The sequence below is a fragment of the Carassius carassius genome, chromosome 6 (genome assembly GCF_963082965.1).
Source record: "Carassius carassius chromosome 6, fCarCar2.1, whole genome shotgun sequence".
In the NCBI taxonomy this organism is placed as follows: Eukaryota; Metazoa; Chordata; class Actinopteri; order Cypriniformes; family Cyprinidae; genus Carassius; species Carassius carassius.
The window spans coordinates 1,810,001-1,834,697 of NC_081760.1; the positions used below are offsets into that span (position 1 = coordinate 1,810,001).

The following is a 24,697-nucleotide window of genomic DNA, read 5'->3' on the forward strand; positions in this document are numbered from 1 at the left end:
GTTATATAATTAAAATAAAATCTATAAAAAATTAAATCTAAATAAATACTTACAAACTGATTACATAATTAAATTACTGCACTAATGGCTCTCTAAAATGTATTGCATTACTTATAACTAATTACTTCCAAAATATTAACCTCAACCTGTTGAAGAATACAAGGATAGACATGAAATATAAAATTGCATGAATTATTCTTGAACTGTCCAGGGATTGAGGTTACATTAATAATATACCTTTTAACATTAAATGTAAAATTTTTATGTTAAATATAATTGTTATGTGGTCTATACAGTATTATGAAGTAAGTAAGTGAAGTAAGTTCAATTAAAGTAAGGATAAATTAAGAGTAATCGCTTACTTAATTTTTCAAGGGAAAAGTAATTAAATGAAAGTATTAATTACTTGGTGATGCATTACACCAAACACTGCTTACAAATAATAAATAACGAAACATATAAAAGCAAATTATAATATAAATTAAATAAAACTTAATCAAAATATATATATATTTTTTTAACTTTTTTACATGTGTTAAATGTGACCTTTCATTTTCAGTGTTATGAATCTCTACTGACAGATTTTTTGGATGACCAAAAGCTAAGATTATATATTTATTTATTTATTTATGACAAAATTGGAATCTGAATGCAAAATAATAATAATAATATTTTTTAAGATCACATTTAACTCTCCAGAACAACTTGTAAGATTAAGTATATACTGCAGAGTTTTCAGTACATAGTAAGCAAGTATTCCATTCTGAACACAGATGCAGTCACATACTCGCAGATAATTACTGGTCCACACTGAAAAGATCATATAAGGGAGATAAACTAAAATTAATATATGGAGAATGTCTGGACGTCTGTATTTATGTGTGTGTGTGTGTGTGTGTGTGTGTGTGTGTAAATAACATAAAGCAGTTTAGAGAACAAGGGACAGAGAGAGCAGCTTAGTAAACTACCTATCTTATTTTCCCATATTGTACGTACTATTTCTATGCAATGTATTATTATATTTCAAGTCAATACCTGAATTTTATTGTTTTACTGTTTATAATAAGTGACAATTAGTTTCCTGTGTGATTCTAATTTGTAAGAGTATTAGAGTATTAGAGTATTTTAAAATATATATATATATATAGTCATTTGTCTACTCTGATTATTATTATTTTTTTAATTGACACTAATTAGCCGTAATTGATTTGATGATAATTAGTATTGTCCGTCTCTGGTCCCCAGCCTAAACGTGTCGCCGGGGAAACGAAGGGTGGCGGGTGGCTGGAGGCGGAGCTTAGCTAGGTGAGTGACACATGCAGACAGTTATCAAGCAAGGTGTGCTGTCTTAAGGAGCTACTTAGCAATGCAAATTTGCTTAATTAGCACATATGTTGTTATTTAGGTGTTCTCTGTCTGAAAAAAACCCCATCTAATTAAAGACCAAAGAGCTAGTATCTGGAGACAAGTTTGTGTGCATGTGTGTGTATGACTGCATATTTAACAAAGCTTGTGTGTACACCCATGTTTTTTATATATGTAAATATATTCATTATTATCTACTGTATGCTTGCATTAGCTATATTACAAGTTTAGTTTTAGGAAAATAACAGCCATAAATTATTCTGCTTTCTGTCGGGTTTTTTTCTCTCTCTTTTTACTCCCCCACCATTTTCTCTCTCTCTCTCTCTCCCTCCCTCTCTCTCTTTCTCTCTCTCTGTCTCTCTCTCGCACTCTCTGTCTCTCTCCCTCTCTCTCTCTATCTCTCGCACTCTCTTTCCCTCCTTCTCCCTCTCTCTCTCTCTCTCTCTCCCTCTCCCTCTCTCTCTCTCTCTCCCCCTCTCTCCCTCTCTCTCTGCCTCTCTCTCTCTGTCTCTCCCTCCCCCTCCCCCTCCCCCTCCCCCTCCCTCTCCTTCTCCCTCTCCCTCTCCCTCTCACCCTCCCCCTCCCCCTCCCCCTCCCTCTCCTTCTCCCTCCCCCTCCCTCTCTCTCTAGGATGTGATGATGGTAGGAGAGCCCTCTCTAATGGGAGGGGAGTTGGGTGACGTGGACGAGCGTTTGATCACACGCCTAGAGAACGAACAATACGACCCCGTCAATGGTCTCCATGATGACGGTCTCCATGACTACACCGACTCACCGACACTTGGAAACGGCAGCTCCTGGAACAGCCAGCACCCTAGCAACCAGGACAGTAAGGCAGATACCATGGCGATGCAGCAGTTGGAGTAATGTGATCTGACAGTGGGTAGCTATGGCAATGGTGCTGTCAAGGGATGGGATGGGGGAATCTTCATCTATAGAGGAGAGATTGCTGGAGAGAGAGGTGTGTGTGTGTGTGTGTGTGTGTGTGCATGCTTGCGTTTATGTCGGTGTAACATGGTATTCCATACTTGAGACATACAGCTTCAACCATTTAAAGTATAAAAAAAAAAAAAAATCAGTTCATTTCATATAAGAATTTTTCAGCCTTTTTAAAAACTCATTGGATGTCTTGGCTTCATTCTGTGCCATACTGTTTGGTTTCTACGACGATGTTTTAGTGCCACGTTGAAATAAAAAAAAATCTAAGATTATGAGATTAAAGTCGTAATATTTCGAAAATAAAGTCAAAATGTTTCGAGAATAAAGTTGAAATATTACGAGAATAAAGTCAAAATACTATGAGAATAAAGTCGTAATATTATGAGAATAAAGTTGAAATATTACGAGACTAAAGTCGAAATATTATGAGAATAAAGTCATAATACTACGAGAATAAAGTCGAAATACTATAAGAATAAAGTCAAAATGTTATGAGAATAAAGTTGAAATATTACGAGAATAAAGTTGAAATACTACGAGAATAATGTCGAAATATTACAAGAAAAAAGGCCTAAATCTCTTAACATTTTGACTTTATTCTCGTAATATTTCGACTTTAATCTTTTAATATTTCAACTTTAAAAACATTTCGACTTTATTCTCGTAATATTTCAACTTTATTCTCGTAATATTTCGACTTTATTCTCGTAGCATTTTGACTTTATTCTCGTAATATTTCAACTTTATTATTTTAGTATTACGACTTTAATCTCGTAATATTTCGACTTTATTCTCGAAATATTTTGACTTTATTCTCGTAATATTTCAACTTTATTATTGTAGTATTACGACTTTAATCTCGTAATATTTCGACTTTATTCTCGAAATATTTCGACTTTATTCTCGAAACATTTCGACTTTATTCTCGAAACATTTTGACTTTATTCTCTGAATATTTCGACTTTATTCTCAAAACATTTTGACTTTATTCTCGTAATATTTCGACTTTATTTTTTAAATATTATGACTTTAATCTCGTGATCTTAGACTAAAACGCTGTCGTAGGTTTTGCTACAACAACTCAATGAAAAAATTCCCATTGTGAGCATTAATGCAGATATCTTTATTGCTCTAAAGTTTAATGCTATTGTAAAACACATGCAGATCTGTGCTGTTAGTTGTGTATTTTATGTATGGTTTTCAATCATTTGCATTAATAAAATGTGTTTGGTTATGACATCAGACTCTGTGTTTGGTTATTGATATCAATATAATAAATGTAAAAAAATAAATAATCGAGGGCTCAAAGTAAGTTATTTGTAATCTAAAAAGTGGCAAAGCTATGTATTTAATTATATAACGTTAATACCTAAATAAATAAATAATAAATACATATCTGAATATTTCAACCCCTCTAGTGGTCGAAAAAAGTTCACCCTAAAATTTAAATCCTGTCATTTATTCATTCTCACCTTGTTCCAAACTTATATTACTATTTTTTTTAATGTAAAACATAATAATGTATTTTGAGAAATGTTGGTACCCAAACAGTATTGATGACCATCGACGTCCATTGTATGCGCTTTTTTATATTGACATTGAAAAATACTCGTAATCAGACTACAGTTGCTATTTTATTGATTACATGATATTATTAGCAATAGCAATAAATTATAATTTCTATGCACTTAGAAACTCTTCTAGTTTTGTGGGCATTAAGTAACAAACAGGTGTCTAATTACATAAATGGAAGAATTCAGTCCATAACTGATAAAAGAAGAATTAATGATTAAAACACAGTTTAGAGGGTCACCTTGTATGTTTACGATAGTTACCAGCTGCATTGTGGGAATTGTAGTCGTGCGTCGTGACGTAGGCCGTGAATTGTAGCTTTGCGTCAATGACGTAGGCCGTGACGCATGAATGTTGTGTCTGCGAGGATGATGGCGGACTCAGTAGCGACTGGCCTTGCGGACGAAAATGAGACCGAAAATGAGGATAAAGAGAGGGAGAAACGACTCTTCAGAAAGACGAAGGAACAAGCCGCATCAGACCTCACAGAAACTCTGGGATTTTACGAGAGGAAGGCGAAATACAAAGAGAGAAAGAGCAATGTGTCAGGTAAGTTACGAGTGACAGACAGCGGCTCTGTGCGCTGTTTCCAACCTAAAGTTACATAGACAGCATCATAATAAACACATTAGGAAGATCTAGGTAAGCCGTGTTTGATATAAACGTTAGAACGCATCGAAAGGCAGGGTTTGAAAATGCCAAAAAAGCTGATTGCATCAATACTGCGTGAAGCGTCACCAGTAAGTCACTAGTGCTTATTTAACGCTACCTTTAACAAGATCAGATATTTCGGCGTGCATCGGTTTATTTAAGGCACCGTGAATACTGACCCAGTGTGGCTCATGTGACCCTTCAGCCGCTTGTATAACGAGCCTAACGTTAACTTTAGTAGCACGAGGATCAAATCAGGTGTGAAGATGAGAATAAAGACCTGAGCTGCATCAGCATCTTCCCTGAAATCATCCCCATCATTAATTCAACAAATGGAAGGACACTGATTATATTCATAATAACCTCATTTAACCTTATATTAATAAGCTGTTGGGAATAAAGCTGGTGTGTTGTCATATATCTGTTTACACGAGTTTGCTTAGAAAACATAACTCTCATCATTATGTAATGCAAAATTTATAGGTAGTTTAAAATAAATACATTTATGCATTTAGCAGACGCTTTTATCCAAAGCGACTGACAATACATTCAGGCTTACGTTTTTCTGAAAGTGGCAAACAGTAATATAATATATATAATATAAGATCTCATACATTTGTAATTGACTATAAAAATTGATATTCGTCTTTATAAAATAAAACAATCCTGGAAAATATTTAATTGAAATTCTGGGAGGAAACGGGTGTATGCATATAGGGGGACTGAAACAATTTATTTATTTTATTTTAAAACGTAACGTATGATTAGTTTAATTACTGAAATATTAACTTAAACTCTCTGAAGGGATACTTCAAGTAAATATGTTTTGCCAAAAGAGGTTCAGTTCCTGAGGAAGCCAAAATGTATCCAAACAATCTCATTTTAAATTCACATAATGTATGAAACAAGAGCCTCTCTCTGTTATTTTTTCCATGAGTCAAAAGCTTTTAGACATTGTCATGGACTCGTGTTCATTGGATGATACATTTAGTCATTATATCATACAAGACATTTAAACTGTTTGTTTTCCCATTCACTGTGATCATCCTCAAGTTTAACCTTTTCTATTACTTTTAAAAATAGAAAGTAAGTACTGTGTGTGTTGGCCACAGAACGCAGTGTGTGCTGTTTATCTCAGGACGCTGTCTTGCCCTTATCACAACACAGTTGGCCTCAGGTCAACATAAACATGCCCTAAAACAGTCCAGCGCTTTCTGTGCTTCTTTTATGCCACTTAGCTGCCCTGTTGTAAAATCAGTGTCAACAATGTTCCTAATCAAATCACAGAACTGCTGTAGTGTTGTAAACATAGTGGAAAGAAAACGTGTGTATTGTGGATTTGTGAGAGGATTATTGCTTATTGTAGTTTTTAGGTTTGGACAGTGCTGTCCACATCTGGAAAATCTGGGATTTAAATTTAAACTTGAAATTTAAACAAAGTTAAAAGTTTTGAAAAATGCACAATTAAAAGATGAGGCTCATAAACATATGCACTTTATCTTCACTTGAAAGAAAGGGCTCTAAATGAACAAACGAGGAGCCTCGGCTTTTTGTTTTGTTAAATTGTTTTTTTTTTTTTAGTTTAATTTTTTTTGCTTTGTTTGAACCTTTCTCCATTATTGCAGATGGTTAAAGACTATTGTCATTAAAAACTAAGGTTGCAAAACGGTGGAAAATTTCCAGTAAAGTTCAGACACATTCCAGACATTTTGGAAACTTTCCAGGATTAATATTAAGGCATAATATTTTTGGCATGTTTGCAACCCTATTACAAACACTGAATTAGGTTAGTGTTACAATGAACACAGCATGAGTACTAAAAAACCCTGCAATTTAAAACAGGTTTTAAAATAGAGCACGATGCAAAGGAAATGACTCAAAATGACCAGAATTATCTAATGAATAAAAATCTACCGTCTTATATTGGACAACTAAATTCTAAAATCCTAATTCATTTTTAAAAGAGTAATTTCACAAGTGGACTCAAACTTCTGAAACCCACTTTTGGTTGCAAAAAAACTCTCTGTGTTTTTATAGCAGTACTGTACATCATGATGCATTTGAGAGAAATGGACAGAGGTTTATGCTCCTAGGCTTGTTTATTTTACCACTTTCTTTCACACACTCGTGTGTTTACAGGATACAGGATAGTGCTAAATAATGAGTAAAATGCTTTTCATTGTGCTGGCCTATGCATTCATGTGTGTGTTCATTGGTGTGTGTGTGTGTGTGTGTGTGTGTGTGTGTGTGTGCAGATCTCTCTCTGGTGAGGTTTATCAGTGCTGAGTTGACTAGAGGATATTTTCTGGAACACAATGAGGCCAAATACACAGAGCGGAGAGAGAAGGTCTACACCTGCCTGCGTATCCCGAAAGAACTGGAGAAGGTACCAAACACAAATGCATAAAACATCAACGCCTAAGTAAAATAATAGAACCGCATCCCTTATTTCACTGTGCATTAAAGCTGATGTGTTTGATTGATCTGCCACCAAAAATTATTACAAAAAATGATATATGAGTATTATTAATTAAAAAATATTTTATGAACATTTGTGTCCCAAACTCACTCCATTGGTTGTTGTGTCAGGGTTCTTTTATAAATATAGTGCGTAATTTTATCTACTACTTAATGCTGCTTTTTTGTAATACTGGAGCCAGTTTGAAGTAAGTTATAGCACATCTAGGTAGTGTTGTCAAAAGACCCGGTACTTCGGTACCAAGTCGGTACTAAAAAATTTTAAATGTTACGGTACCAGGTTTCTTTAAGTACCGGTAGTACCGAGGTCCCGTTCAAACCCGGTTCAGCGCTATGATTTCCGCGAAGCAGAAAACAAGGTCGGAATCTCAAAATCCAGTCATGAAAATGAAACTTACATTTTAATATGGACAGTCACAGAATTTGTCAAAGTTAGCATAAATTAATCAAATCAAATCTCCATATGGACCGGTATCTGTAAATGTTAAGCTGCGAAAGTTGTTTGAAATATGAATCCGTGTCCTGCGCGTCTCTGTGAATTAATGAATGGCAGAGACGTGCGGGTTTGTTTACTACATAGACTGAAGCAAATGATGCTTGCATTAATTTCAGCATCTGAGCTTCAGAGTTCTCTCTCCATCAAGCGATCTGAACTTTTCAGTTCATCTCAATGGACGCACAGCGTCCTGTATTTGATGCTCTGTAAACTCTGTGAAGGAGCACGAGTCACCGTCGCTTTACTGATAGCGACGGTGACACACATGCAAAGAGAGAGAGAGCGAGAGTCTTACGACGCTGAATCGACACGCTATATGGAAACTATTCTTTGTTGTCTTCTCCTGTCAAAATAATGGAGTTCATTTAGAATTTTTCATTTTCGAACAAGCAGAAGACATACCGGTTTCTCCGGTAGTGGGCGGAGCTAATACGCAAATGGCAATTTCATTGGCTGGCGCTGATCTAGTACCGCCCCTGTTTGGATTTCAGCAAAACAGTTTGACCGAACGCAGACAACGTGATTAATATTCATGAACCCAGCAGCTCATCAATTCATAGTGCATTGTATATACATTAGTGAAGTGAGTGAAGTGAAGTGACATTCGGCCAAGTATGGTGACCCATACTCAGAATTTGTGCTCTGCATTTAACCCATCCGAAATGCACACACACAGAGCAGTGAACACACACACACACTGTGAGCACACACCCGGAGCAGTGGGCAGCCATTTATGCTGCGGCGCCCGGGGAGCAGTTGGGGGTTCGATGCCTTGCTCAAGGGCACCTCTGTCGTGGTATTGAGGGTGGTGAGAGAACTGTACATGCACTCCCCCCACCCACAATTCCTGCCGGCCCGGGACTCGAACCCACAACCCTTCGATTGGGAGTCCGATTCTCTAACCACCAGGCCACGACTTCCCCACATATGATAGTATGATAGTAGAATTAGTAGTAGTATTATCTTTTAATAATAATTTATATGATCTATTACTATTTTTTTACAGAAACCCTCAATGACCAAAAATATCTTAAACATCACCACCAGTCTTAAGTTCAGTTAATATGACAAATATGCATTCATTAGGCCTGAAAGTTAAAAAAAAGTAGTATTTTTACATAAAGGCATTGTGCTAGAAATATTACTTTTATTTAGTAAAATGTATGTGATGCTGCTACTACTGTTGAAAAATTTTATAAAACTTTATTTTTTAAAGAAATAAATCACAATATTTCTTCCATGTTTTAATTTTAATAGCAAATCCTCTTTATTTACCAAAAATAAAATGTGTTTAAATTTCATAAATTAAAAGACAAATTAAATTTTGGTGAAACTTGTTTACTGTTTTTCATAATTATATAACTTGTAGAAAAACTTTAAACACAATTGTAAATAAGTATAAAGAATGGCATTGGTTTTATTTTTAGTGCTAAAAAGTAGTTTTTTTTTTTTAAATTAGCATATTTTTGTGTTTTGCTTTGGTACCGAAATTGGTACCGAGAACCGTGGATTTTCACTGGTATCGGTACAGAATACTGAAATTTTGGTACCGTGACAACACTACATCTAGTACTATAACTGATCTCTCTTATTCTCTCTCTGCAGCTGATGATGTTTGGGTTTTTCCTGTGTCTGGATGTGTTTCTGTACGTGTTCACCCTGCTGCCTCTCAGAGTGTTGCTAGCCTTGGTCCGACTGTTGACACTGCCCTGCTGTGGCCTCAGGTAATGCATGGAGGGATATTCCCAAAAGTAGCACTTTCATAAGATTCTGATAAACATCTGAGCTGTCCACCTTTTTTTATACACACAAATACCTACCCACACTTAAGTCCAAAATGAGTTATACTGATAAAATACAATCTAAAATAACAATATATATATATATATATATATTAAATGCATGTATAATTGTTTTTTTTTATATAAAGCCATGCAGTCTACTTTTCTAAAGATTTATTGCACAGGAAACATTTCTTATTATTATCGGTGTTAAAAACAGTTCTGCTGCTTTATGTTTGTGGAAGCATGATGCACAAGAGTGTGTGACTCAAGATCACTAACCCTGTGGCTTTATGTGGAAGAAGATCTGCTTTGTGATTATAATCAGCCACTATATAGTAATTTCAGATGTCTATGGAGCCAGTTTAACCAGAAGATGTTTTATTTTTTTTCTTATGTGTGTGTGTTTGCAGTGGATCTCGTATCTTGCAGCCCGCTCAGGTGTGTGATGTTCTGAAGGGTGTCATTATGATCCTGTGTTATTTCATGATGCATTATGTGGATTATTCCATGATGTACCACATGATCCGGGGTCAGTCTGTCATAAAACTCTACATCATCTACAACATGCTGGAGGTACACTATCACATCACTCACATTTGTTGCTTTTGTAGTAGCAATAGCAGAATGAACACGCTCTCTTTTTCTCCTCTAGGTGGCAGATCGCTTGTTTTCATCTTTCGGTCAGGATATTCTGGATGCTTTGTACTGGACTGCCACTGAACCGAAAGAGAGGAAGAGAGCTCATATAGGAGTCATCCCACATTTCTTCATGGCTGTTCTCTACGTCTGTATCCTACACACTAGCTCCATGCCCCATGTAAGTAAGGGGCATTTTATATAGATTAATTAAATATTCAAGCGATAATAATCATTAATATATTTAATATATACAGGGTAATAATACTTAAATTGAACACACCAATAAATACAAAATTAAAGTTCTGTGTGAAATCTATCTAATGGCATTGAAACTGCGCAATGTTATTAAAAAAATACTATAAGTTTTGTGTCATATTTGACCTTTTTACAATCAGTCGGAGGTTATAACTTTCCTTAATTAATAATTCAGTTATGCATGCCATTCTGATTATGGTTCAGGCCACCACACTGAACGTGGCTTTCAATTCACATAACAAGTCGCTGCTTACCATCATGATGTCTAATAATGTGAGTACAAGCACAGCAAGCATTAAATACACTCAAACTGACCTTAATCTCTGCATGTGACATTATATTACATTATGAAAGAACAGAAGCTTTCATAGGCTACCTCTGTTTGAAGGTTTGTATTGATGTACTGTATGTGTTTTTCTCTGTGAAGTTTGTTGAGATCAAAGGAAGCGTATTCAAGAAATTTGAGAAAAACAACCTCTTCCAGATGTCCAATAGCGGTAGGTACATATATATTTAGCAAATGAAAACATGTCTGTCTCAGCTTGTCACCTGTCTCACCGTCACTTTCTGTTTTTCACACTATAGACATTAAAGAAAGATTTACAAACTACATACTCTTACTAATCGTCTGTCTCAGAAACATGGAGCAGTTCTCCTGGAACCCAGGTATCTTTTGTTAACAGCTGATGCATTTCAGTTTGTGCATATACATGACATAGACGTGTGTATTAATCTTTGATTATTGGTCACAGATCATCTATGGGTGTTGTTTCCTGATGTTTGTATGGTGATCGCTTCAGAAATTGCAGTGGACGTTGTCAAACATGCCTTCATCACCAAGTTTAACGACATCACGGCAGATGTGAGTTGCATGGTATACCAGCCTCAAAATACTGGCAGTGCCATAGTATTCTTTAAACAGTAGTAACATAAATATGATATTTAAGTAGCTACCATGATATGCATTATAACAGGATTTCTAGCGCAACCAAAATTGGGAAAATTTGCAGTTACACTACCAGTACCAGGCATAATGCAGTAAGAACTAAAATATTGTGAAATATTAAATAAAATTAAGATTTTTTGTGTAATATCAAATGCAAATAAATAAAAATATAAAATTTTATAACAAAAATCTCATCCATACAACATGCATCACCATATACACAAATATTGTAATTGTGATTTAAAGGGATAGTTTACAATTTTGGGGATAATAATCTGTTAAGATTTGCAAGTGTTACCTCATGCTATTGAAATGACAAGACACTAATATGCATACATTAATCTAGAAAAAAAAGAATACAACATGAGAACTATGAAATGCCTATATAGCGCTCCCCCATGTGCAGATACTGGACTGTTCCTTCTTGTCTGAAAAACAAAAACCTCTGTTCCAGTCGAAAGAAAGTCTTTACAAAGAGAGACGGGTTCCCTTTGGGAGTGTGTCTGAAAATCAGCACCACTCTCAGTGTCTTGGATAACCCTGACAGATCCACTGACCCAGATCTATCAGCATACACGGAGTCAGCACTGGGATGATTTCATGGATTCTGTCCAGTACAGAGCCTCTCTACTCTCTACTTATAAGATAACCGATAAGTAGGGATGCACCGATACAATTTTTTTCAAAACCGATCTGATTCCAAAAATTCTTTAGTATCAGCCAATACGCAAACTTTATGGAATGTTTTTGTGTCTTTTGTGGGGCAGTTACACAATACTCACAATGTCGGTTTTGCCTGACCGATATCTGTTATGGCAATATCGGTGCCGATAATGATACTTCGTCTCGTATCGGATCGGTGCATCTCTAATGATACGTGCCACTAAAAACTAATAGGTCCTTAAACATGGGTCTAAAAGAGGGACAATAGAAGCAAAAGATGAGGACACTAGGGGTGTAGCAGGTGGAATACACTGTGGATGAGGGGTAGAGATGTATGTAAGGACAGAAAGAGGAGTGTAGTTACCGGCAGGGATTAGAGACAGATCTGCTTAGTTTAGGCAGGAAGATTAGTGTCACAGCACACACATGCACTTTTCTCTCTCGTACAGCATCTTTTCTAGAGGTGGACACTATATTTATTTTGGGATCATTTTTAGCAGTTGTACCATATTCAGTATATATCTTAATGTTTATGATTTTTGTTTATTAAATAGATTTTTCTTTATCAGAAACTGCATTTCAACAAAACTCCACTTATTAAAGTGACATCAGATGCCCATTTTCCACAAGTTTTTTTTTAATCTTTTTTTGATTGAGCTTTGAAAAAATATTCAAAGTTTTTGAGATACTCAATTTTGGATTTTCCTTAGATGTGACTCATAAAAAACTGTTGAAATATTTCCGTTTGTGTGCAATGAATCTAGAATATAAGAAAGTTTGCTTTTTTTAATTAAATTACAAAAAATAAATAACTTTTCCATGATATTACAATTTTTTTAGATGCACCTGTAATTAAAAATAAAAGAATAAATACAGAATCAATGCACAGGTTTGTTGGGTAAAATACAAAAATGTGTAAAATGCCATCGTTAACTGTCTGACACGAAGACTACACTGTCATATTCCCTTGAAATGATAAATAGCGAATACCACACCAACACAAAACTTTAGTTATGTTTTATTTATATAGGTTTTAATAAAAACAAATGTGATCTGTTCTTTGTAATTATGGTAATGTCTGTCCAAATACAACCTCAACTGCACAAAACAGCTCACACTACGTCCCGTGTGAAATTGTCTTAACTTTTTTACTTAAAACTGTGTGTGTGTGTGTGTGTGTGTGTGTGTGTAGGTCTACAGTGAATACAGAGCAAGCTTGGCATTTGATCTGGTCAGCAGCAGACAGAAGAATGTAAGTGGATAGTATACCCTTTTAATCATATGAGAAACCCTTCTGAAGCAGAACCCTGAAGATTTACGTCAATTTGTCAAATGATTTAAATTTTCAAGAAGTGGCTTGTCTCCTCCTGTTCATGGTTCTGATTTCGTTGACTTCATTTGAAGAGCATTTCATCCAGTTTTATAAATGAGATGCTGATATGTGTGTGTTTTCCAGGCATACACAGACTACAGTGACAGTGTGTCTAGGAGGATGGGCTTCATTCCTCTTCCTCTTGCACTAGTGGTAACCTGCCTTCTTATTTCATAATAATCACAGTAAATCTATCGCACAGTACAATATAAAGGCTGATATAATTAAAGTCTGTGTAAAGGCAATTCAGAGAATCGAAATGTAATGCTAAAACACGTTACAAAGACAGTGAACTATGTAGTACTGAGTTATGGAGTTCATTTAAAACGTAACCAGTTTTTCACCATTTTTCTGTGGCGTTGTATTGCAGTTATGCTTATGTAGTATTTGGTTTACAGTTGATCCGAGTGGTGACCAGCTCTGTGAAGATCCAGGGATCTCTGTCCATTGTGTGTGTTGTGCTCTTCTACCTGGGGTATGAGCTCACATTTTTTGTAACAGTTTAAAATAAGTTTATATATATACACTGATTTTTCTTTAAATAAACTGATACTTTGACTCCGCAGGGATGCATAAAATTAATGAACAGTTATAGTAATGACATTTATAATGTTCAAAAAGTTATTCTAGCTTTATTAAACAAAAGAAACACTGTATTTACATGCTTCATTAAGCACCACAACCATTTCCAACTGGTATAAAAAAAAAAAAAACTTTTATTACTAGTACTAGAGTAATGGCTGCTGAAAATTTAACTTTGACATGTTTTACAATTGAAAACCGTTTTTAATTTACAATATTACTGTTATTGCTCACTGTTTTTGCTCTTAGTGAACAATCTTGTGTCAGAAATGTTACTGATCCCAAACATCTGTAAACAGAAGTGTATATGATCTGAATGTTGCGCTAAGCCTGTTTGTGTGTTTATTCAGTATGATCACCCTGAAGGTGCTGAACAGTATTGTGTTGTTGGGGAAATCCTGTAAGTATGTGAAAGAGGCCAATATGGAGGAGAAGTTGTTCCAGAATCCTCCCTCTGCAGCTCCCAGCAGAGCGTCAAGCAGAGCCCATAGAACCAAACACACACGAGAACCAGCAGGTAACACACACACCTTCTGACACACACAACAAACCCTGATAATAGGTAATCTTACATATGGTAGAAAAATAATGACAAATGTCTTTGAAACAAAACAAAAAATTTCATCTGTCATTAATTTCATCTGTCATTACTTGTCTTCCATACTTATAAAAGTGTTATTCTCACTAACCGATTGCGTTCACACCCGTCTGAAGGTGAGCCAGAGGAGGAGGGCTTGTCTGCATCAGTCACCACTCAGCCCAGCCGAAGTGACGAATGCCCCGCCCCTCAGCTCCCCACCAGCCAATCAGATCAGTTCCTCACTACACCAGATGAATCAGAAGAGAAAAGCCTTATTCAGGACGATACCGAACTTAAACACAGGGCGCCTAATAAAGACTTACTTGAGATTGACCGCTTTACTATCTGCGGGAACCGTATCGACTGACATTGATGTGTGTAAGAGTGACGCCAGGTTTGCACTGAATGCCCGCCCTCTCTGCTAGCTGGATTTGTTTGACATTTGAGCTCGTTGGATTGGGACAGCGAGAAACTGCAGGATATTTATTAATAAGTGATGCAGCTAATTTATTTAAGACTTAAACACAGACGGTCACACACAGTTTTACCCATCTGGAATCCACCGGGTGATGTTTTCAAGAGGTTGGAGATCAGTGGGGGACGGCTGATATCGCGGTATATCTTGGTCTGATGGTCGCTGTGCTTACCTTAGGAAGCATCGAATGAGAAAAGGGATGGATTACATTCCCAAATCACAAAAATGTAACATGCAGTGCTCCAAAACAAATGACAGAAATGCTTAAGTTTAGTTTTTCTCTATTTGCACGCTACAGTTCTCCAATTCCCTCAAAGACTTTTAGTTTGAAATATAACCATGTTCATTGTCGGTCAGTTCTGAAATGTAATTACAGATGTGTTTTGCAGATTTTTTTATGTTTTGTATCTTTGAGACAGCAGGCTAAAATACCATATCACGTTTGTTCATTTATTTATGTTTTTAAGACAGTTGCTCATGACTAAATTTCAGTTTAAAGACAGGGTTACCAATGACAATTTATCATTTTATTTTATTTTTTTGCATCATTTGAGGATATGACCTTTTAAAAGGCCATTGTGAGTAAGTGACACTGCGATGGAAAGCATGCCTGTGAATTTTGGATTGATTAAAATGTGCATCTAAATGAAAGGATCATTGATTAATGCAAGATATTCGACTAGAATCTAAAATGAAGGAATGAAATATTTGGAAGTCAGTTTGTCCCCCGCAAGCGTTTATTGTACAGAGAGTAGAGTATCAGATGAATTGAAACATTGATGCTGATGTTGGGAGCAGATAATAAATGGTCAATTACCAACATTCCAAACGTCAGAATCTTGACCAAAGCAATGCTGAATTTTAAAGGCTTTTGCTAATATCTTGGGTTTTTACAGGTCAATGAGCTTCAGAATCCAGTAATGTAAGCTAGTTACAATGAGTCAAAGTTTCAGAATAACCAACTTATCAGTGAATACACATGATCAGTAATAATGCATCATGTATAGTGCGTTATCATCATAGACAGTAATGTTTTGCACATTTGATTTGCATAACAGGCCACACTGTCTTAAAAAACATACTTTTTGTGAATCACTTATGTCTCTTTGTAGAGCTGGAGGTCAGAATTTAAGTTTTTGTTTTTTCTCTCAGTAATGACAATGATGTTTTGTTTTGCTGCTTTTGGCATTTGTATTTCTTGTGTTACAAATGTGTAAATTGCTTTGCTTTGTAATATTATCATGGTGGCATGTAGTCTGACAATTCACACTCGAGTCATCATGTCAACAAGGTGCTCAGTTTTTCAAAAAAAAAACTTTAATAATCATTTAGGAAAATTATTATGTGAAAATATCAACTATGCCAAGGAATTGTTTACCCTCAGTTATCAAACTAATGCAAACTCTGATTCACATTTTTCAAAACCTTTGCATTCACTTTAACTTTCAAAATTATATCACCCGAGCATTTCTCACTGTTTTTACATTTGAAACACTTGATGTTAAAAATGCTTCTGCTTTTTTTTGAAAGAAAGAGAGAATTTTAAGCAGATGTTTGGTTCTGTTGTGCTTTTCAGTGTAACTGCCTGTGCTTTCCCGTAGGTTCAGCCGCCTTTTGGCTCTTGAAATAAATCCGAAGTGTAGCTGTGCTGGATATGGCTCAGTACTCAAAAGGGTGATTTTGCTTGATTGAACCTTTCTAATTCATACTCATATCCATTTATTTGGAAATGCATTAAGATCCAGCCATCCCGCTCTTTCCAGACTGCTGTTTTCTCTTACTGGTCGATAACAGTTTGTTGTTTTCGGTACCCATATTGACTTCCGATTCGAGAAACTGAAGAGGAATGATCCCTTGTATGTTTCAGAGAATTGGGGGGAGGAATCAGGGCATTGGGTTAATTAAAGTTTTGATGTTTTGTACCTTGTTGTTATTGTCATTTGTTTAGGGTTGGAGAATTATATTCTTATTATTATTACTATATTAGTAATTACCCCTAAACATCACATGCACAGCTAAAACAAGTCCAGAACGAATTAAATCCAACCTCTCCGACCCCACGCCAAAAATAGTTGCCTAAAGATTATGTAACGCTAAACTGATCTGTGCTAAACAATAGAGATATAAACACTAAACTGAATGAGATTTTGATTAATCAAAATTCACAGAATTACTGAATATTGCTATGAGACAAGTTGATTTAAATTCGGATTAGATATGTCAAGTCACTCTCATGTTTTCATTAAATTTCTTCTAGTTTGCTTCCCATTTGCTTTAATAAGAGTAGCTCTCATGCTTAAATTAACAAAACACATACTCATTGTCACAAACTTGCTTATTAATTTTGCTCTGTGATCTAAAAACTGTGCATGAGCTTACATTTGAAAGTACATAAAATACATTTGAAATATATCATTTGAATATATAAAATAATTGTATACATATATAGATAAAATAGATAGATAGATACAGGTTTAGATTAGATTTTGACTCTTTGACCCCAACCTAGTGAATAAAATATGTAATTTCCAATATGTATAATTACAGTACCAAGAATTCATGTGACTCGTTACATTTTTAGAGATTCAATGCAGGGTATGATACGTAATATTAAAAATAAAATAATATTTCTTTATTCTTTTTTTTTTTTGTACAGATCATGTAATATTAAAATGCTTTATCATACCCTTGATCAAAGCTCTCATTTTTTCTGTCCTTCTGTGATGTGTGTGTGTGTGTGTGTGTGTGTATTGAGTTTTGTCATGATGTCTGACACAATACAGATTGTGGTCTCTTTCTACGTCTGTCTTTCTCTTTCTCTTTCTCTCTGTCTCTGTTGGTATTCATCTCCATGCACACACGATTGCACAGAGGCTTTTCATCCGTTCCAAATGTAACTGTGGTGGCACATTTCAGTCAAGAGAACCATCAGCTAGTGTCTTGGCAGAGTCCGTATTTGCTGCTTTTCTGCTCATTTGACTCTTTGACTGTGTGAAAAGAGAATATTGCTGTGTATTTCTGTAAACAATGACTGTTAGTTAGTAAAGTTGTGACCACAGTTGTCATAAGTTACTGTATCATCTTTCTTTGACTGTTGAGTCTTAATAATTTTTTTATATTTTGTGGAGTACATAATTATAAAAAGATAACATATTTCATAAATGGACATATATGTTGTAGTATAGGATTTACTGCATATGTAGTTTGTTTAACATCCATTTAAACTGGTCTCACTTTATTTTAAGCTCCAATTCGTACTATTAACAAACCATTTTGCCTAAAACAGACTTTTGGCTAAATAAACTCCAAATCTGCTGTTTTTTTAATAGTTAATTTTTAACTTTAGGGATTAGGAATGTGGAATATGTTTTTGCAAAATAAGTGCAGAGTTAATACTGAGAACTAGTCCCTAAACTAAAGTGTAAACATTAAATTATGAATTATGATTAATAAATGTGTGATCATTTCATTGTTATGATGCTGCAATTCATTTGAATTTGTTCTAGTTCAATCAAACAATCAATCAAGCCAGAAAAATCTACTTTTGGGGGAAGAAAAGGTTTTGTCACATAATAACTAACAAAAACACTATAAAGCTGACTCTGTTAATCTAAGATGAAATATACGTTTTAACAAAAATCAACTACTGGGGCAAAACAGCTCGACTCACTAAAGCCATCTCCAGTGCGCGTGCACTGCAGAGCAGACAGAGGAGCGCGCAGAGGTCAGACAAACACTCAGCTCATCCTGAGCTCTCCAGACCGGAGGGACGTTTAACATGAAGCCATCAAAAGGAAGCGGGGAATAAACGCACCAGCTGGAATATATATATCTTTTTCATTATTTTGTGTTTTATTTTTTATGTATCTCTGGTTATTTATTTATTTTTTTTAATTTGAATTTTTGATGTCGAGGGCTAGAGAGCAATCCAAACAAACATACTTTTATCTCACTTTCCTTCCCTCCCGTTTTTTATCAAAACCTCCCTGCGTAAAGGACTGACAGGCATGTGGTGGAAAGTGGGGCTCGTGCTGGTGATGTGCTCGGGTCTCACGAGCAGCGAAGCCCGAGAGGAGCACCGGGATTCGCCTCCGCGCAACACGATGCTCAGAGCGCCCGTGGAAACGCTGGACTTTGGCTTCGTGCCGTCGGTGACGTACGAAACGCACGCGTATTATGAACCGGGTCCCATCGGTATTGTTTTCCACATGGTCCACGCGTTTCTGTACGTGGTTCAACCAAACCCTTTCCCCAAAGGTGAGATGCGCACTGTCTTTGAGAACGCGCAAAAGTTATCCACATTCTTGCGCGCGTGTTTTGGGGTGATTTCCAGATGGCAACCGTCCACAAGTACTCACAGAAGTGTGATGTAGACTTCAGATTGATGAATACTGCTGCAGGTGCATGCTTTAGTTAGTATGAGATAAAGAAATTCTTAAGGCAAGCCGTTTTAACCTTTATTCCTTAAACCTTGGTAGCACTTAAAGTAACACCTTGGAAACATTTCAAGGTTTTACTTGTTGCAGTGTAATTATACATATAAGTACTGAGTAATATTTATTAACAACGTATTTACTAAACACTGAAAGTAATGGGTGTACATTCAATTTTTCAGTCATAAGTAGCTAGTAAATTTCAGAATTATATATGAAGAAACACAAGTAGCCTAACACATTGAATTAAAAGTGGGATTTGAAATAAAAATGACTAAATGGTATATATGTAAAATATACAAAAGTATTTTTTTGTTTTAGGGGTTAGTTTTTGTTTTTGTTTTAGGGTTTGGGTTAGTTGCATGTAAATGTGCAACACATGTCACACAGTTTTATTTCTGCCTATGTTCATAGTGGCCAATTTATTTTATTTAGTGATCTAATAGTTGCTAGCATGTTTTTAAATTTCACTTGCTATTCATTACATACCACTATTCCTGCTTTTTGCAGTAGCGACATATATGTATTCAGTCGCTTATAATAATATGTATAAAGTTATTTCTTTGCTACTAACCATTAGTCCAGTAGTGATAACAATTCCATTGTTCCTGGTAAGAAATGGCTATTATTAATATTTTACTTATATGTTTATTTCATATTAGTGGATTTGTAGAAAAGTAGATATGAAACAATAGTATCTTATTTGCTACCTTTAACAAACTGTAAATGAACAAACTAATTAAACAGGTGTTCACTACTAGTGTCTAATAAATTGTTACACAAATTATCAATAACGAAGATGATTACCTTTCATGACATTACTTTTTAAAATAGATTTGCTATCAATATTACATGTCGAAAAAGGTCTTGTTTTGTGATTGGTGACAGTGTAATAAAACATGCACAATGTAGCAGTTTCTTCCTGAATGGACCAGAATGCAGGGTCTTTACCTATTTAAGTCCAAACTATTTTTAACCGGACACGCAATGATTAGTGGCAAATTCAGTCAATTTGTAATTTTGTAACAGGGCAATAATAATAATAATAATAACTGCAATCCAAAAACAGTGAGGCACAAAGGTCTGATTTACATAGACACATATATTTAAACAATCTGCACTACTAACATAAAAACTATTGCTAGTAAAATTTAAGGAATAAATGCTCAAATGGCTTGCCATAAAGATATGAATTGAAAATATGTGATATGATGTATAATATTATGCTTGGCTGATACGTTCATGAGTTACCATCACCCATTTGCTGGCTGAACCTGCAGAAAGTATTGATAGATAGGGATGGAAATGATTACTATTCACTTGATAAGACTGCACTGGTTTCGTTACTGTACCGTTTGTAATAACTGTACAGTCTGACTATGAATAGAGTTCTGGGAAGTTCACTAATCTACAGATTTCCAGGTGTAATTCAAAAAGAAGAAGGTCTTTGGTTTATTCAGGGAGGCAATGAGGAGTGCTTAGAGACTGGAATTATGTTGAACTGTTACATTACAATGTATAAGTAAGTGATTGGCTGTTTAATGGCAAGTTCCACTGTGACAACTTACGCTACACTTTTACCTTTTTGTTTTGTGAAAACTATAATTGAAACATTGCTGAAACATTGCATTTTACAAGGAAATAGTTGTCCAGTCTTCAAATTTTCACATTTAATTCAATATTACTTGCTGTTTCTTTGTCATTATTTGTGACATTAACATTTTTGTGGCATTTTTTTTAGCATGACAACATGCATCACTATTGGCAGTAATGGAAATATTTATATTGGTACATGCCTACACTGAAATTAAAATTCAAAAATAAACCTAGAGTAAAAAGTGTCAACTAGTCCAAGTCTATTTAAGGTCAGACTGTTGGCAGGTGGATTTCTTTGTGAGGTCAGCATGTTGAGCATAGAGGAGCGCTTGTGTGTGTGTGTGTGTGTGTGTGTGTGTGTTTAGAGTACAATAGGATTGCATGGTTAAATCTCTGCTGCCAGACCAATTAGCCGATCCGCTGTGTGAGTCACCTGCCCAATCAGGTAATCTGATAATCTGAGTGCCATATGCTCCAAAGATACACGCAATGCTCCTGACAAAACATACAACCATTTAGCAAAAATTCTGATTTGAAATCACAGATTTTAATGAAAACACATCAAACACAAGCCACAAACAGATATTATTCCCTCTGCAATCTCTTTACTAACGCTAAATCATTCTTTGCAGATTTGTAACTCTTGATTTTATAGAAAGGTACTCCTGATGTAGAGATGAGTCTGGATTAAACAGCAGTAACACACACATGATTCAAGTTAAAACTTGCTATATTTCTCCATTCTGTCTGTCTGCAACTCTTTTTCCGGATTAGTCACAGCTCACAGGTTTGAACACTGTTGGAGTGTGTTGTCTGTGAAGGAATAGATGGATTTATAGTTTAATATCACGACATTCATTCTGTCATTTGGTCGGGGCTTTAATCCAGGGGCTCCCTTCGTCTCAGCCCAGATAAACCTTAATATCACTGATCACTGGATTAAAAAAAACTGCACTGTAATTGAAGGACAGGAAGATCACCACTCAGATATGTCCCACTTATGCTATTCTATTCATTTAGTCGATGTGTCTTCATTTATACTGTTCTCCTGTTGAAGAGAATCACCTTTTTATTCACCTATCATCCATATTTGAGTGGCTTGCTGCATCTAAGAAGGGATAGAAGCGAGAGTGTGTGAAGAGGGGGTTGAGGATTAAACAGATGAATGGGGTTTGGTAGAAGAAGGGAGAAAAAGGGCAAAGAAAGCATTAGAGAGGGAGAGCGACCACTGAAATGGCCAACAGCAAGACCAGTGTAAGAGGATTAACCGTATGCCATTATAACCAGTGATACTCTTTCCTGTTCACACAGGATTTCTCTTGTTCGCTTACGCACAAATGCACGATTTGAGATATCTCACACACAAATATCTGCCTGCATAATTTATAGTCAAGTGATAATACAGTATAACCACTCGCAATTATCCCATGGAGACCCGTAAAATATAACTGTAAATTCTGCTTGGATGAACAGAAAATTATATTTTATCTATACTGTACATACTACTGTCCAAAAGTGTGATCCTTTTTGTGTGTGTTTCATGTTCACCAAGGCTGCATTTATTTGATAAAAAATACAATACAATAAAACAATGCAATTGTAAAATATCATTACAGTTTAAAATAATGTTTTGTATTTTAATATATTTCCAAATATAATTTATTCTTGTGATCAAACCTGTATTTTCAGCATCACTCCTCCAGTCTTCAGTGTCACATGATCTTCAGAAATCATTCTAATATACTGATTTGCTGCTCTAAAATCATTTCTGATTATATTATCATATTTTTGTGTTGAAACCATGCTACATTTATTATTATTATTATTATTTAAACAGTATTTATTTAACATAGGAATCTGTTATAAATAAATGTAATAGAAATTATAAATGTCTTTACTTCCAATTACTTTTTAATTAATTTAATGTTTCTTTGCTGAATTAAAGTATTAATATTCTTTAAAAAATCATGTAGGTTCTCTTTGTGTGTTGTAGCATCTTGTTAAGTGAAGGGCTTGTTTCAATAACAATCTCAATCAATGCATTTATTTATTGGAGTAGACGTCATTGATATCTATTGGTTACTTAATGCATATTTGTTGGTTTATATAAAGTCTTATAATAGCTATTATTTGTGTACCTAAAACATGAGCATAAATATCATTCACACGTGTGTGTTACATAGAATCAGATGGTTTGTAAGTTAACAAATGCCGACAAACTTCAGTGATAGCATTAGCACTGAAAACAAGACTCTGTAGCCCCATGAAAATTAAGTATTGTTTGAAGGGTTCCCGAATTTCTAGGTTATATTTACTAAAATATTTCGTCCTCTTGACCTTGTGAGATAATCTGGTCAATTTTCTGTCGCAGATCTCATTGTTAAAATGGTCCAGCAGAACATGGGAGGAATCAAAGGGGACGATTACAAGAAGGTGTGTGTGCTTGTTTTGTGCCACACTGTATATTATATAATAAAACAAATATATGTATATTGCATTTAATAGCTTATATGTTCAAAACTCACTTTCTTTCTCTTCATCTCTGGCATGCACGCTAATGATGTCTCTTCAACTCTGCGACAACGCAGCCAGAGAATGTTGTATTATTACTACAGGTGCTGTTTAATATGAACCTACTCTTCATGCACATTACATGCTCACATTCACTGCCAATCTTTACATTTTACCTACAAAACGTTTATTGTTTTCAGCTCATTTTTTATTTATTTTTAATGCAATATTTAAAATGTGGAAGCTTATTTCTGCCATGAGAGAAAATATAACAAATTTAATTGCAAATTTATATCTCACAATTCTTATTTTTCTTGCAGTTCTGAGGAAAATAAAAATCGCAATTGAAAGATATAAAATCAGAATTCAAACGTTTTCTCTAGCTTATATCTCACAATTATAAATTTTTAATTTTAACTAAATTCTAAGTTTTTGTATCTCACAATTCGGTTTCTTTTTTTCCAGCATGGAATACATTCTTTTTTTTAACTACGACTTTAGTAACTGCAACTTTTTATCTCACAATTGCTATTTTATTTAAAAACAATTTTTTCTCACATTTGCTATTTCACAATTCCAACTTTTCTCCTCAGAAGTTCAAATCTTGCATTTCTGACTTTTTCCCCCTTTAATTTATATCTTACAATTCTGACAAATCTCTTCTTAGAGTTGCGAATTTATGTCTCGCAATTGCTGGTTATAAACTCACAAAACTATATCTCACAATTTTGAGTTTTGCAGAATTGAGAGAGAGTTTTTTTTGTTGTTTTTTTAATCCATGGGGGATACAAGCTTCCAAAATAATCAAAGTAACTGATATTCATAATGTGATAAAATTAACAAATCATTTTTATCTGACCCCTATATAAATTCCATGTTAAAACATTTAGAGCAATTCAAGCTTTGTCGTCTTCAACAAATGTTAATAAATAGATTTAATCGTGATTGACTGCTCTCTCGTCTTCTCCAGGCGATCTACTATGAGCTGGGCTTCATATTGCTGTCGGTTCTGGGGCTGATATTTGTGCTGTTCGTGCCGGTCGTGGGCCTGTTTTTCTGTGTGTGCCGCTGCTGTGAGAACTGTGGAGGTGAGATGCATCAGAGACAGAAGAAGAACGGCGACTGCCTAAAAGGTTTCTACATGGCCACCCTCATCGCTACCTCTGTCTTCCTCGCGTGAGTGTACTGTTTGAGAACATTTATAACAGTCTATACCTTCCACATGCCTGTAAAAGTGAATCTTAATGCATGAAAGACTAATGAGAGTTACTCATTTCGATTTAAATTTAAATTAAAAAAAGTACTTGCTTAAATTCAGCAGTTTCTGTGCATCTGATATGCTTTAATTAATTGATTATGC

The 24,697-nt window shown here is 35.1% G+C and overlaps 3 protein-coding genes across 9 annotated transcripts in view; all 3 read left to right on the plus strand.

Moving 5' to 3' along the window:
• The window catches only part of LOC132142181 (LIM domain-binding protein 2-like), a 12,092-nt gene extending 9,031 nt beyond the window's left edge, over window positions 1-3,061 (plus strand). Inside the window, exons 9-10 of one of the 2 annotated variants that reach the window (XM_059551841.1) lie at window positions 1,246-1,305; window positions 1,996-2,132. In XM_059551841.1, coding sequence (XP_059407824.1) covers window positions 1,246-1,305 — 60 coding nt within the window. In that variant the 3' untranslated portion in view covers window positions 1,996-2,132. Of the gene's footprint in view, window positions 1-1,245; window positions 1,306-1,995 lie in introns of both variants that reach the window. The other variant, XM_059551840.1, reaches the window with a different exon arrangement.
• Window positions 3,062-4,210: 1,149 nt separating this feature from the next.
• LOC132142184 (transmembrane anterior posterior transformation protein 1 homolog) lies at window positions 4,211-15,013 on the plus strand. Its single transcript, XM_059551843.1, has 14 exons — window positions 4,211-4,425; window positions 6,783-6,913; window positions 9,107-9,225; window positions 9,696-9,858; window positions 9,938-10,073; window positions 10,355-10,452; window positions 10,607-10,676; window positions 10,765-10,845; window positions 10,932-11,041; window positions 12,981-13,040; window positions 13,245-13,313; window positions 13,559-13,635; window positions 14,093-14,259; window positions 14,457-15,013. The coding sequence occupies exons 1-14, from the start codon at window positions 4,224-4,226 to the stop codon at window positions 14,687-14,689; spliced, it is 1,716 nt and encodes a 571-aa protein (XP_059407826.1). The 5' UTR covers window positions 4,211-4,223; the 3' UTR covers window positions 14,690-15,013.
• Window positions 15,014-18,511: 3,498 nt separating this feature from the next.
• Window positions 18,512-24,697, plus strand: part of LOC132142185 (prominin-1-A-like) — a 31,659-nt gene continuing 25,473 nt past the window's right edge. For all 6 annotated transcript variants that reach the window (XR_009434026.1, XR_009434027.1, XR_009434028.1 and 3 more), the window contains exons 1-4: window positions 18,512-19,054; window positions 23,198-23,259; window positions 23,415-23,441; window positions 24,308-24,513. Coding sequence is in view for 2 of the 6 variants with exons in the window: in XM_059551845.1 (XP_059407828.1) it covers window positions 18,805-19,054; window positions 23,198-23,259; window positions 23,415-23,441; window positions 24,308-24,513 (545 nt within the window). In the remaining 4 variants the exon portion in view is untranslated. The remainder of the gene's footprint in view (window positions 19,055-23,197; window positions 23,260-23,414; window positions 23,442-24,307; window positions 24,514-24,697) is intronic.